The 15,197-nt window shown below is 39.6% G+C and overlaps 1 protein-coding gene across 8 annotated transcripts in view; it reads left to right on the top strand.

Moving 5' to 3' along the window:
- Positions 1–15,197, top strand: part of MARK3 (microtubule affinity regulating kinase 3) — a 69,371-nt gene that overhangs the window by 15,239 nt on the left and 38,935 nt on the right. For 4 of the 8 annotated variants that reach the window (XM_079990562.1, XM_079990558.1, XM_079990560.1 and 1 more), the window contains exons 2-5: positions 212–250; positions 4,952–5,143; positions 9,077–9,130; positions 11,717–11,765. In XM_079990562.1, coding sequence (XP_079846688.1) covers positions 212–250; positions 4,952–5,143; positions 9,077–9,130; positions 11,717–11,765 — 334 coding nt within the window. The remainder of the gene's footprint in view (positions 1–211; positions 251–4,951; positions 5,144–9,076; positions 9,131–11,716; positions 11,766–15,197) is intronic. The other 4 variants (XM_079990564.1, XM_079990561.1, XM_079990563.1 and 1 more) reach the window with 1 other exon arrangement.

The raw sequence follows: 15,197 nt of genomic DNA, 5'->3' as shown, positions 1-15,197 counted from the left end.
GTCAGTCATGAAATTTTTAACCTTGGTAAATGGTTGTTCTTTGAGTTGCTGCTAATGTTTGCAATGTGTTAACTTTTTTGCAATATGTACAAATTGAAAGTTGGCACAAGTATCTCCTTAAAATTCCAACACCACACTTCCCAGGTTTTATTTTTGTTCATTTTTCTTTTCTTTTCTTGCTTTCCTTCATGCTTATTTCTTAATGGGAAAGGATGCCGGAACATCAGTAGGGGAAAGCTTTTCTGAAAAGGTGGGTTATAAATTTTGTTCAAAAAGCTGGCTTGTTTCTGCCTTTTTTTCTATGTATGCATGTTACGCAATTTATTTCTCTCTCCTTAGTTTGCTGCTTTATTCCTGTCCTTCCAGAAGATAAGATCTTGCTCAGTCGCTGACAAGGAAGTAGCTTGTGAAATCACAAACCCTGTCCATAAGCATTTTGTAGACTTTAAAAAGTTTTTTAAACTGGAGAAGGCAATGACTCCTATCACAAGGACAAAATCTACGCCCCTTCTTGCTTTGTCAGGATAGTTTCGTTCAAGCAGGGCTTGTCAGCTTTTATCTGTGCTACTTTCTTCCTGTGTATTGCTGACTTCTCAGTGGCTGCCAGCTCTTAAATCAGATTCTGGATCAATTTTCCACAATGAAGGATTTGAATACACATAAATGAAGGCTTGACTATTTCTATTAAAAAATAAAAAGGTTTCCTCTTCTTGTTTTCTGACCTGTACTGTGCCCTGTTCCGTATTTTGACTTTGAGCACTGCAGAAGTTTTGGTGGGATATCCAAATGGCACCCCCATTATCTTAAATAATGGGCAGCTTTTGCCTATTTAATGGTACCCCAAAATCTGTTACTTGAGAAGTAAATCCTAAACTGCCTCATTGTGTCTATTGGTAGGGAGCCCTGAAGTGGGCTGCCCAGGAACACAACATAGTCTTCATGCAATGATGTTTCTAGGGTTTACTTTTCCACTAGCTTTTGATCCATTGGCTTCTTCACCTGGCACTGAAATACAGAGAACTCAACACAAAGTTTCAGCCTCTGAACAAAGACTGCTGATTATATTGCACACATTATGTAACACTCTGTTGTTGCTTTTTTATTAGTTCTTGATGCCCTCCCACTGCTTCCATCAGTAATTAAAAACCAAAGCTCTGCATCTGATGGAAGGATAAGCTGGTTGGGTCAGGGCCCATCAGGTTGGAAGTGATGGATAAAATGATGTAAGGATAATGGGGAGAAAAGATAAATGAGATGGGGTGGCATTTGGATATAAATTGTGAAGTATGTTGGAAAAGATAGAAGAAAAATGAAAATAGGAGAATGGCTGAAGACTGAAGCGAGGAAATGAGAAAATGTGGTTTCTAAAGGGAAGTGAACTCTTCGCATGGTTTTACATTTTATCACCTTTATGTGCTAGTTTACCATATTTTTCTGCAGAGCCTTTCACCTTGTTGAGGCATTCTCAAGCACAGGACTAAACAAAAAATGCTGTAAAAGTCTCAAAACAACACAATATTTTCCCTTTATGAACAGTGTAGGAGAACCTGTTGTGTGTGCACAACCTAAAGCTGCTTGTCTAGGTTATTTAGAATCTTGTAAAATAATTATTTCGAATTCAGAAGGAATGCCATTGTCCATGCACAACATACTTGATGTTTAGAATGAGAGGGATTAAATTTAACTTACATTGTCTGCAAGTTCTTTTTCACTTTGTTTTGCCAGCTGATAGTCTTTGAGGTGTTTTTGGCAAGATGCCACAACTACTAAACTAAAATGAAGTCTCTACAGTTGTCTTGGTGGCCAATATTTACTGCCAATGAGATAATCCTTAACATAGTAGAAACTAGAAGTGCATCAGATTTGAATGAATCCCAAATCAGTAACTGAAATAGGGCACCCCAGACAGATTTGTGGCTTGGGCAGGACAAATCAAGAGCTTTCAGAAGCATCTTGAGCTAAAATATGGATCTTGAAGTGATCTGGGGCAATTCAGAGATACGGATGTGTAAAAAAGCCGTGCATTGTATCAGCAAAGTTTTAAACATTTCGACCCAAGCTTGCCCTATAAGAAAAGCAGGTGGGTGGTAGGAGGGAGAGCTCTTTTGTCAATGACAGGACTAATTTAAGGGGGTTAGGTTTTATTCAATGAAAACATCCCATTGGCACAAGGACTTACACACAAAAACTTCCTCTCTGCTCTCCCTGTGCCTCATGGCCCTCCAGATCTGCTTTGAGTGGCGGAACCTCCAGAACAGATAGGTGTGGGGAGGTTGAGAGGGAGGCAAGCAGTGCTGTGCAAGATAAGTACTTGTGTGAATGTGCTGGCTTCTCTACTCTAGATACAATAGCCAATGATTTTACCAAAGCTTTTTAATCACAGCTCTTTAGCAAAGGGCTTTTGGTCAGTGCACACCCTTAGTAGAAAGTGCTGTGCACTTTGAGTGTAGAGAAACAATTTAGGTGCATGTTTGTAAGGTAACCATATCACAGTTTGCTTATTTTGTCTAGCTACTTGGACCAGGGGACGCAGGTGGCACTAAAGGTTAAAGCCTCAGCGCCTAGGACTTGCCGATCGAAAGGTCGGCGGTTCGAATCCCTGCGGCGGGGTGCGCTCCCGCTGCTCGGTCCCAGCGCCTGCCAACCTAGCAGTTCGAAAGCACCTCCGGGTGCAAGTAGATAAATAGGGACCGCTTACCAGCGGGAAGGTAAACGGCGTTTCCGTGTGCGACTCTGGCTCGCCAGAGCAGCGATGTCACGCTGGCCACGTGACCCGGAAGTGTCTCCGGACAGCGCTGGCCCCTGGCCTCTTAAGTGAGATGGGCGCACAACCCCAGAGTCTGTCAAGACTGGCCCGTACGGGCAGGGGTACCTTTACCTTTACCTACTTGGACCAGAATGTCTTCTCAATGACCCGGTCATTTTTCTCATCTTCTTTTTCCCTCCCCCCCCCTCTCTCTGTGTGTGTGTACAGATGCACATCCCATAAATGTCAGAGCAAATAGGCCAATTTAGGTTTTGCCAAGCACTGCATCATCCTGTACATATACCACTTCCCCTTTAAAAACAAATAGAACAGGGCACACCATTTCAGTTGTCTTGCCATTCACAACCTTCTGCAACTTTGTTTGTGCGTCAGTCACTTCATACATTTTCACATCACTTCTTCAGTACTTAATTTCCCTTTCTTTAGGACTTAATAGTGAAAAAGCCAGAATGAAGAAGCTTTTGTTATCACTGTAGGTGTGGCTATTCTATGCATTTCTACTTGTTACTCAGTTGGCTTTCGATAGCAGTTGGCTTACGTTATTATATTTCTTTATCATTTCTTATACGTTAGCACTTCTGCTACTTCAGGTAAAGCAATTTTAGTGGCAAGACCTTTAAAAATTGTGATAGAATTAGATAATTCAGCTATGGTCCTCTGGATGAAGACTATAGTGGCATCATTGATGTTACTGTTTGTCTAAAACTATTGCCTGCTGTTCATCATGTCCTTGTCTTGCAGTTAACAATGTAGAAAATTCTAGGGAACTCTTTTTATACCCTAAGCAATGTTTCTGTAGATATTATTAGTAACATATTTTAAAGAAGTTTAGAAAAGAGATTTGGTGAAAAATGTAGGAAGTTGCTTAATACTGCATCAGGTCCTTGGTTCACCTAGCAATAGTCTTCTCCAGGTTTAGCCAACATGTCAATGTCCTCCAGCAGTTGTTTGACTCCTAACACCCTGCCAGTGGTCAGGGATGATGGGTGTTGTAGTCCAACAGCATCTGGAGAGCATCATGTTGGCTACCTCTGGTCTACACAGGCTCTCTAGGTTGTCAAATAGATATTTTGCAGCCCTGTCAGGAGATACCAGGAATTGAACCTGGAGCTTCCTGCATCTGAGAGATGTGTTCTGCTACTGAGCTACAGCCCTTGTTGAAAGAGGAACAATGATTCACTTCCATTTTGTTATGTTCTACAGCTTCATCAGTGTGCACTGTGAAATACAAGGGAAATATAAGAAAAGCAGGTCTCTGCCTCAATGAGGTTACCATCTGCATTTGGACAGTGTGGAGAGTGGGGTGGATGGAGAGGCCAGAATAGCTTAACAAATGGAAACAGGAAAAATGTATTAGAAGAGCTGAGGAAGTGAAGGAGGTGTGAGCAAATAGATTTACACATGCTTGGGCTCTGTTTCTATTTGAGTTTGTGGACCAAAACAAAGCCTAACAATGCAGTTATATACACATCTACTCAGAAGACAGTTTGGTTGAGTTCATTGAGGTTTACTCCTAAGTAAGTGGGTAAGACTGTAGCCTATATGTTCCTGGCTGCATCTGCCCACATTTGTTCTATGTTAATGCCAACTTTCCTGTTTGATGATTCCTTAAGACACATTTGCCAAATCCTGGAATGCACTTTTTAGAGGGTGAAGCTAATAATCTGTTCCTTGGATGCCACAAGAGCACTACAGATCTTATACAGCGGTACCTCGGGTTACAAACACTTCGGGTTACAAGCTCCACTAACCTGGAAGTAGTACCTCAGGTTGAGAACTTTGCCCCAGGATGAGAATGGAAATTGCGCGTCAGCTGCAGCGGGAGGCCCCATTAGCAAAAGCACGCCTCAGGTTAAGAACGGTTTTGGGTTAAGAACGGACCTCCGGAACAAATTAAGTTCATAACCCGACGTACCACTGTACTTGGATAATACTGAGGAACTGTTGATGGGGATACAGCATATTATTATGTATCATGGCTTGTATCTCTCCATGAATTTGTTCATTTCCCTTTTATGATGACAAAAGTCACTGTGTGAAACACTGTTCGTCTGCCCTTATCTACTGCCCCTTTAATTTAATTGTGATACCAAGTTCTAGTTCATTGGAGTCTGTTCTCTCTTTGATTTGGAACAATGTTTTGCAAAGTACATTGTCTTAAATATGTGTGTTTCTTTGTTACAGCATACCTCTCATGGCGAAGGACGGCAGGAAGCTCCCCCTCGACCTAGTCGGTCTGGTGCCCGCTGTAGGAATTCTATAGCTTCCTGTGCAGATGAACAACCCCATATTGGGAATTACCGGCTTCTTAAAACGATTGGAAAGGGGAATTTTGCAAAAGTCAAACTGGCCAGACACATTCTTACTGGCAGAGAGGTACATTGTTGTTTATGTTTCGAAAACAAAAACTATTTTAAATATGCTTAAGCATAAAAGAGCAGCCAATATATTGTAAACCTCCCTGTGATCTTCGGATGAAGAGCAATATACAAATTTAATTACCATAATTAATGCTACTATTACTAATATTTTGGCTTTATCAAGAAGTCCCTAACACAGCAATTTCCAGCAAATGCAGTAATAGTGTGAACTTTGCACATAATCATGTTACCTCAAAACTGTGCATGAATACTCCATCTTTATATTGAATAAAAAAACCCAAAGTTTTGATCCAAAGAAGATACTTTTCCAGACTGAAATGTGTGTAAACCAGAATAGAGAGAATAACATTTATTGTGGAATAAAATAAATAAATAAATATCAGCCCATGGGTTTCCCACCTCCTGACTCAAATGAATTTCTGTGCTTCATAGGTATTCCTAGCAATATTTTGCCAATACTCTTTTAAAAATCTTTTTTTTAGGAATAGAATTGAATCATCAGTTTTGTAGATTAGTGTCACCTGGAAAAACCAGCTAGCTAAATATAGTAGTGGTTCAACTGGCTCTGTTCTGTGGAATAGTATTTCTGCTGAGATGTAACAGGTGCTCATTATCTGTACTTTCCAGTTCTAATCGAAGACATTTTTGTTTTGACAGGCTTTCCCAGCTGAGTAAATGGGTCTTTGCCCTGAGTGTCTATTTTGTATTGTTTTAGTTTTGTTTTAAATGTATTGACTGTTGTTTTGCCTTTTTAAAAGGTCTAGGACCAATTGTAGCCCAGCTTAATTTTCAGTTTTGATAATTAATCTAAAATTGAGGTTATGTTCCTTTGGTTAACCTGGATCTGCCATGCTTGAGTAGGTTTGTGTCATACATTCTTTCATCGTAAACAAAAAATGCATCACTTTACATTTTGTATAAACTCATGATCTGGGTTTCATTTATGCAGTATGCTAATGTTACTGTAATCCTACTTGGGTGTAAGTTGCATTAAATTCAGAGGAACTTGCTTTTAAATTCATTCAGGATCATGTTCCAAAAATAAGAAATAGCCGGCATGTGTGGAATGTAGTTTTATTTTTGAACTGAAGTGTGAGGCAGACCTTAATAATGGGGGAGCACAGAAACCATTCAAAGCGAGTATGTAATTTTGGACAATTGGGAGAAATGAAGGCTCTGTTTCCCTTGCAAATGGACTGGACTGAAGTCTGGACTGAACACTGACATTTTTTTTGGAGCAGGGAGCAGGCTTAGCAAAAAAATTACTCAGGTTGTTGCTTTGTGCTAGTCACCAGCACCCTGGGAATTGGTGATTATGTGTCTCTAAGCCACCTTGAACTTGTACCTGATTAAAAGATGCAGACTGTTTAAAAGATGGCCATTCCTTAATCTCTCTTGCATTTGCAAATCTGGATGGCATGGTGGCTCACTTTTTGATAACTTCTGGAGTTCTTGCTGCTTATGGTGCTGCCGCTTTGACTTGGCATCATTGTGAAATGCATTTATTTTTATTTTATTTATGTACTGAATAAAGTACTAATTCCTATAGACAAAAATAAAGGAACTCAAATATGCGGACATCCTCTTGATCCAGCTGTGTCCCACAATTTTACATTCTCCACATGCACTTAACAGTGAATATGCTATTCGGTCACATATTTGCTTTCATATTCATGGAAAGATGCTGCCTTCGTCTCCAGATACTTTTCAGAAAGCTACTTCAGAAGTAGATGGATGACTTCTTCTGATAAATTCAAGGAGTGTCTGTCCAGAGGGTACTCAAGATAATATAATATAAAATATGTTTGCAAATCCGGGCGAATGTATTGTTTTAAAGAAAAGATAGGGCTGGGTAATAGGCATGACCTATTGTTGCTGCTCAACTGCTGTCTTCGCTTTTGAGGATTCCTAGCATTTAAAAAGTTACCTTTTGAAATGAGCACTTAGAAGTGCAATGGAATTCAATGTGGATCGCAGGCAAGTGTGGTAACACTAGTTACAAAAGGAAGGCCAATCTGCCAACAGACAGCTGTCTTATACTAGCTGATGTTTGTGAGTAGCTTTGCAGTATCCCCCTAGTATACGGTGCTACAGTTAATCTGGTCTGGAGGTGATAAAGCTATGGATCAATGTGCATCTGGTGAGTCGCAGAAGGGGCTTGCAGCATTGTGTCGTCTTTACCAGGATTGGCTGGCGCTGCTGTGTATAGGGATGATCTGTGTTGAACACATTGTTGAAAGTTGAATCAAGGCAAAGAGGCTTATAGCTCAGTGTAACGCTTGTGTAGAAACTTCTGTTAAAGTTGATTGTCTGAGATGCAGCAGCCGCTTAGAAAGGAAGGAAGGAAATTGAAATTTCATCATCTGCAGATAGAAAGTTCAGTGTACACTGTGAGAAGCTTTTAAATCCTCCTTGGTATTAAAACTTTCATATTTGGTGTATGCCAAGGGGTTTAACAACTCTTCTTGATGAAGAGCACTGTAAAAATGCTTTAAATGATTGAGATGTGTGGATAAAGAGAATTTTTCTTCCTCTCTCATATGCTGAGCTGATCCACAGATTTCTTCTTACGTGTGGGACAACAGGCTGAATTTCTATTAGGAGTAGCAGTCACTAAACATGGTTAACTGAACACCTCATAAATTTGCTGAGGTGACATGCCCTTGGGACAAAACTGAATTGCCTTAAATTGCCTTAAGGGTACCTTTGAGACTTTGGCATTCTTTCAAAGGCTGGATTCATAATTCTTTTTTCTGTTTGAGAATTACACCTGCTCTTCCAGTGCTGTTGCCTCTAGTATATAGAACAGTCATATGATTTGTCACCTCCCTAGTTGCTGCCGCTGTACCCATTGCTCTTTCTCTTTTGCTGCTACTGAGGCTGAAATATTGAACAGAGCTTCTGAAAGTGGCATGAACTGGCACCAGGAATTAAATTTAACTCAAAACATCTTTTGAAAAAATTGATCTTCTATTAGTTTTGCAAACATGGCTTTTCTCATTTGCCCCTCTTTTCCTAATGTAACTATGTCTGTCTAAGTATTTGTAGCAATTTCATTTGATTGGATCCAGTGTTCCATTCATGGCTCAGTCCTTGAAGGACAGGGATTTGTTCTTCCTGTTATTTGCAAATCACCATATTGCACTCTATCATCATTCTGTCTATATCAGATGTCAGGTGTAAGTGCTATTGCTTATGATGCCAGAATTGACCTATGCACACAGAGGAGGAGGAGGAGGAGGATGATGATGATGATGATAATAATAATAATAATATTTACTTATACCCTGCCCTTCAGACTGGGTTGCCCCAGGCATTCTGGCTTAGGTATGAGCAGGCTTAGGGAAACCCCTGTTTTGCAAAAATACAAGAAATCTTTAGGGTTTAGAGAGGAATTGATGGACAGATGCAAGCAGTGAACAGGAACACGACACTGCAACATTTTTTTGTGCAGATCCCAAGCAAAAATATTTAGAACCTCTTTCAGATCTCATTAATGATAAACTATTGTGAGCCCTGAATTATTTTCTATCCAGTTTATATTTGTGTTTTGTTTTGGTGGCCAAGTCGCATGTTTGCTTTTTGAGCACCAACTCCATTTTCTAGGATGCTGATGACTGCCTTCAGTTTAGGTTCTCACAAATACAGGTGCCACATAAGTTGCATGTGATGGAATGCAGCTTGTGATTGATTTTGGACAAAGATTGTCTGATACTCCTATGAAAGTTCATGATAGATTCACAGCATCCCTGATCCACAGGTTTTAAGTACTAATGCTTGAATCTTCAGATCATGTCAGATGTGTTTGTCATTTTGTTTTGTGCAGTCTGTGCTCATAGGGTGGTGCACTTAGCATCACCAATATCTCTGAACTGTAATATGAAATCATTTGTTAACAAATATTAACTGTAAACCATTTTCTCTCTAGGTTGCAATAAAAATAATCGACAAAACACAGTTGAACCCAACTAGTCTACAGAAGGTAGGGTCACTTAGGTGTTTAGCTATTCAGGTATTTTAGTTCCTATCCCTTTGTAGTATTTTTCATGTTAGCCCTGACTTAGTTTTAACTTTGTGTTGGCATTTTTCGGTGAAGTCCACAGTCCATGGTGGTTTCAACTTAATGCTGACTTTTTCCTGCATTTTGCAGGGGGTGGGAGAAAGTGCACAGTCTTATCTGATGAATTTGATCCCATTTGAACTAGGAATTTACATATGAAGAAAGTCTGAAATAACCACTATCCATCTTATTTCCTTATTCCAGTACTCCAAACTGCTGCATAAACTGAACAAGAGCCTCTGTTTCTTCTGCTGTTTTGTCTCATGGGCAAAATGTATTAAACATTAAGCATTTACTGGGATGCACTTTCTTGGACTGGAGCTGCACATTTGTTTATTTATTTTACTAGGCGTCTTTCCTGCCCTGCACCATGTTTCAGGGCAGTTTACAACTGTGGAATATGCAATTATAAAACAGTTGTTACCATAAAACATGTCTAAAAACAATTTAAAACATTTCCATATAAAAACAATACAAACATTTTGAAAACAGTTCCACATATAAAACCAGTTAAAAATAGTACCAGTACAGATAGAAAGTGAATGACAGATTCAAGTCTGGGAACCCAACTCCTGTGGAAAAACTGAAAAGCAGCAGGATGGAGTTGGGGCTTAACCTCTTCCCTTCCCTCACTGCAGCCCATCTCAAACCAGTTGGATTTTTCTTGAAATGCTGCAAGCCCAAGCCAGGAATCTTTACTGGGGAAAGCAACCTGGGTGTGGCTTTCAGGTGAAAAGTGGGGAGGACTTGGCACTCCACCCTCCCCATGGTTTCTCTCTTAGAGATTGTGCACTTTTCCCTGCTTCCTTTCAGCTGTTCGTGGTAACCTGGATTGTTGCTAGACTTTCAGACTATAAAATTATGCTGCTTTCCATACAGCTTTTTATAGTTTTGTAGTTTGTATGCTGACTCACCATATTTTTCCACCATACTATTCTAGCAATGCCCTAATATATCTCTAAGGAGAGTCGTTGGTTTAATACAAAACCACTTGATTGCTCTCCCTCCTTTAGCATTAAGGGCAGCTTTTAGAAAATAATCAAGAAAATGCTTGAGAGTACCAGCCATCTGGAATCCTGGGTTTCTTGAAAGGATGTGAGAGCAGAACACTCCTTTGCAGAGAATTGTAAGATAACTGCACTTCCTAGGAACCAGACTTTTCATTCTTGGGGAGTCTTCAAAAGCTGGACACCCACACCCTCCAAATTATACGTGCTGTCTATCATGTACTTTATTTGTCAGTGCTTCAATGGAAGTTGCATTGTTTATGAGGCAAGAAGTAAAAATATTTAAACATGGATTCAGATTTGCTGATTAATGAATGCGCATTTAGTATAAGGCAAATGGCCTAGCAACATAATGCAGTAATAGACTTTTTACACGGAAAGGAAAGGAAAGGAATGACAGATGGATAAACTTTTGTATGTCCCACTTTTTCTTCTATGTAGGCATCTCTGGAAACTTAAGAGGACCAGAGTTTTCTCCTCCTCCTTGATATAATTTTAAACCCCAAAGGAATCCTTTTGTGATGTTGCCCTCTGAGTGATTGGCTACCATCAGTCTCAGGAATAGAAGGAGCAATTTGCTAAATATATACATGAGGAGTTTGGGAATTTTTATACAATGTTATCTCAGACTTCGAAAAAGAGAAGTTTTAATATAGTATATATATTTTAAATCCCTTACATCTGCCAGGTATCCCAGGAAGTGCCCCATACAGCTGACATTTGACTTAATCCGCTGCCAACTCTTATGATTGCTTTTTGTTTATTTTGCAATATGAAAAAGCAGATTACTGTTAGAGGTCTTGAGCTGCACTGTTAAATCTGTGGTGTTCTGGGAGGTTTTATTACAACCTTTTTTTAAAAAAGCAGTATTTGTGGGAAGGAATTGCACAGCCCTTGTTTAGAGCACAAGCAACTAAATTTTGGGGAGTTGCCTTAATTAATTAGCAAGACCTGTGGGTTTTATTCAGACATACAGTCTCATTTGAACACTGCAAACTGGGCCATTCTTCTATACTTTGGATGTCACCACTAGGAAAGCATACAGCAGTGAAATTTCTCCTTCGCGTCTGCCCACTATTCTTATTAGATACTTGTGCTAGCTTGTTGGCACAGTCACAAAAATCATTGTGAAACCTTTTGAGGTAAACATTTTATTTTGACCCAGAACTGGACAGATTCCAGATACATATCAAACTATAATTATTCCTGGAATGTTCATCCTTTGGCACTTGGAGCACTAAAGTATTTCTAGAGTTCAGATTAAGAAGACATGCAAAGAAGCTTGAATGTCCTTCTGAAATCTCTAGCATCAGCTTGTTACAGCCTTGTGTCCCAATATGTGCGGCTTGCTTTTTGCTGGGGTGTTTCTTAAACCATTTTCAGATATAAGAACCCTTTTCCAAGTTCCTAAAATGTTATTATACACCCTTTAAAATAAAAAGAAACGGCTGATGATATTTTTTTTATCATAAACAGTTGTATTTTTCTCTCTCCGTTCCAGCTGTTCAGGGAAGTGAGGATAATGAAGATTTTAAACCATCCCAATATAGGTAAGGCATGTGTTAAAGCCGTTTACTTTTGAGGGCTGAGAAGTGGGAATAACTATATTTATAAATATATATTCATTAGTTAATTGACTAAAAGTATGTGTGTGTTTATAAAATATGAGCGGCATCCAATGCTCCCATTCCACTAGTATAAGGCGTTGTGTGCTAGTGGAACAGAAATCTCTCCTCTCTCATGCGGTGCCCTGCTCACCCTCAAAATTTAGCTCTGAAGGATGGGGGACCGACTGAAGAAGATTTGGGGGGTAGGCAGGGGATGGAAGAAGTAGGTGTGTCCCTGTCTCAGTACAACTCTGCTAGTGCTACTTTTGATGCATCCCTCAGAGATAGAGAGAATATGAAGGTTCTCCATTATCCCAGTAATTTTTGACGGGGTTCATGTTTTTGCTTTAGGTGAACTTAACTAGCTTTGTGTATTACTTACACGTTACCCCATGTGATAAAATGTGTGAAGGCTTCTGTTTCTATTATTCCATACACAATCACAGAGGTGTTGCTCTAAATTTATATTTGAGTGTCCTCCAACTGAAATTAATGGCTTTAAAAAAAATTATTAAAAAAAAATGTTATGTCTCTTCAGCCTATGAGGCTTTTGTTCACAATACAAGATTTCAGTGGCTGTCCCCTGTGCCGCATTCAAACTGCTTTTGCAAATCCCACCTTTCCACAAAGTTGTGCAAGAAACTCCTCATGTCCAATTAAAAAGAGCGGGGAAATCAAAAACCCTGCTGGCAAGATGGACTTCATCACAACAACATCTGTGTAGTATTCATTTAGTTTATTTGCTTGCTGCTTTCTACAGAAGTTGTAAATTGATGTACAACAGTAAAGCCCATCACTTGTTGCTTAAACTTGCCTTCATTGAATGCTTCTCCCTTGCTGCTAGGCAAAATAATGTATTCATCATATGAACCCTCAGGATATAGTGTACCACAAGCAGAGAGCCTGAATAACAAGTTGGTTCTTGATAACTCAAGCAAGAGAGACAGTTGTTTGCATGGTTACTAGCCAGCCTGTCCTATATGAATGCCTATCCATTGCCTATCCATTGCTACATATTTGGGTACAATAAGTCTAGCAGCTTCCTCTCAGAGGACATTTTTGGGCAGCAAACCCAGTCCAGTTGATGTTCTAGATGTCTTGTTCTGGAGAATGTTAAAGAGGAACATTAAATTTCAATATTTTACTTAATTTTGTAGTATTAAGGGGTATATTGGTTTAAAGATACATTCCAGTTTTGAAGTTCCCTTTTGCTTTTCCTGAAGAGAATGGTGATAGTCAGAGCTTAAAGAGATGCATGCTGTTGCTCAAACATGTTTCTAAGCTTATAAAATAAATCCCATGTCTCCTAAATAAGAGATTCAGCTATTTCCTGACTCAGCACTTTAAATCTCCAGTCGACTCAGGTTTCTCTGACAGCTTCTACATAATCCCCAATACCTCTATCACATTTACTATGAAAATTCAAGTCAACCTAAAATTAAGCTCAGTGTAAAAATAAGTGGTAATTGATACTGTCATTTATAAGTGTGGTTTCTGAGGGAATTCCATTCCTATGCAGTTCAATATTCTTGATACAAAGTTCAGACTTAATATACAGTATAGAAAACTAGTATCAGAACTTGGTAGCATTTATAATTCATGCAGAACCCAGTGACACATTCACATGCTGTATCTAAAATTGAAGCAAACATATCTTTTGCAATAGTGATTTAATTGTGCTACCTGCATCTAGCATTCAGAAGTAGCCAAGATCTCTTCCAATTAACATTGCTTAGATTCTGCTGTGTACATTGGGTAGGCTTTGTAGCTTTGACACCTATTCATCAGGGAGAAGAAAAGAAAGAGAAAGCTAGTCTTCAACTGCCAGGAAATAACTGTTCTTAGATTAAATCTGAAGTCCAGTCAATACTGATCACATTAAACTTCTGGAATCCTCTAGGACTATACTGTAATAGTTTGAAAGAGTTCTGTTTTTTTAAATGCTTTTGACTGTCTTCACATAACGCTAGCCTATTTCTCCAAGATGCCTGTTATTACTTTACGTGTATGTATGTGAGGGGACAACTAATTAAAAATCTAATTAAAAACAAAAATAGACAGCCGCCTTCAGATCATCTTGGTTTGCAATAATTTGCCACTTTCAGACACAATTGGCTGCATTCAGATGTTGCATTGAAACGGTAGTTTAGCGCAAAGTGAATGAGCTTGGCCTTCTTGCAAGCTTTCTCTATCTAGTTGCTCCCCTTGCATAGCAAGTAAGAGGAGCTTGAATGCTTTTACATTTGGTTTCCCTTGAACAGGATTTCTTTGTGTCATGGTTTATGAGTAATTCTGCTCAGTTTCAAAATATTCCTTCTTCAGAACAAGGGATATGGACCTTTCTTATTAAACTTCTTATCGTTAGTGACAAACCATTATCCAGATAGCATATCAAACGGCATTTAAGGGAAATGAAAAGGAAAGGCTTCTGTCATCCTCTTCCCAGTGGATGATGATGATGATGATGAATTCAATTTCTATACTGCCTTTCATTGGAGGATCACAGAGCGGTTTACAATATAAAAACACAAAAATACATACCATAATAACAAATGAACAATACCACCCCCCACAGTTGAAAAGACCATAGATTAATTTGCCAAAGGTCTAGGACAGGGATGTCCAACGGATCAACCGCGATCAACAGGTCAATCCCCATACGATCGCGGTTGATCGCGGGATCCCTGTCGATCGGAGAAAGAGAAAAACAATGGGGTGAAAGTCCCAGTCCCCCACCACCCTTGCTCTGTTCCTCCGTCATGTCAAATGGGTGGTCTTTAATTAGTTTTTGCTGATAAGTTTGGATACGGAAGTAGTTGTTTCCGCTGCGTTGTTGTTTTAGGTGAGTGAGTCCCACCCCTAAAAAAAGCTAAACATCTGTGGCTCTCCCCCCCCCTAAAAAAACTCAACAACTTTGCTCCCCCCCAAAAACAGTAAACAACTTAGACTCCCCCCTCCAAGAAAAGCACAACAACTTTGGGTCGTCCCCCCCCCCATGGGTAGATCACTTCCAGTATTTTTATACTGGGAGTAGATCACAGTCTCCTGGGAGTTGGACATGCCTGATCTAGGGGAAGAGGAATATTTTCACCTGGCATCTAAAGATATTTAATGAAGGTGCCAACTGAGCCTCCCTGAGCAGAGCAATAAACAAGTGGGGAGCCACAACAGAAAGGCCCTCTGAACCTCATGGAGGAAGCACACAAAGAAGAGCCTCAGATTATGATTGCATGGTCTGGGTTGGTTCATATGGGGAGTTGCAGTTCTTGAGGTATTATAGGGAACACACGAGACTGGGGAAGAAGGCTAGTCTTGTTCATGTCATGCTAAACTATGTTCTAGTGTTACGTCTGAATGTTGCCAGTGACAAACTAT

Source organism: Podarcis cretensis, assembly GCF_951804945.1.
Source record: "Podarcis cretensis genome assembly, chromosome: 1".
Classification (NCBI taxonomy): domain Eukaryota; kingdom Metazoa; phylum Chordata; class Lepidosauria; order Squamata; family Lacertidae; genus Podarcis; species Podarcis cretensis.
This window is presented reverse-complemented; position numbering and strand designations above follow the sequence as displayed.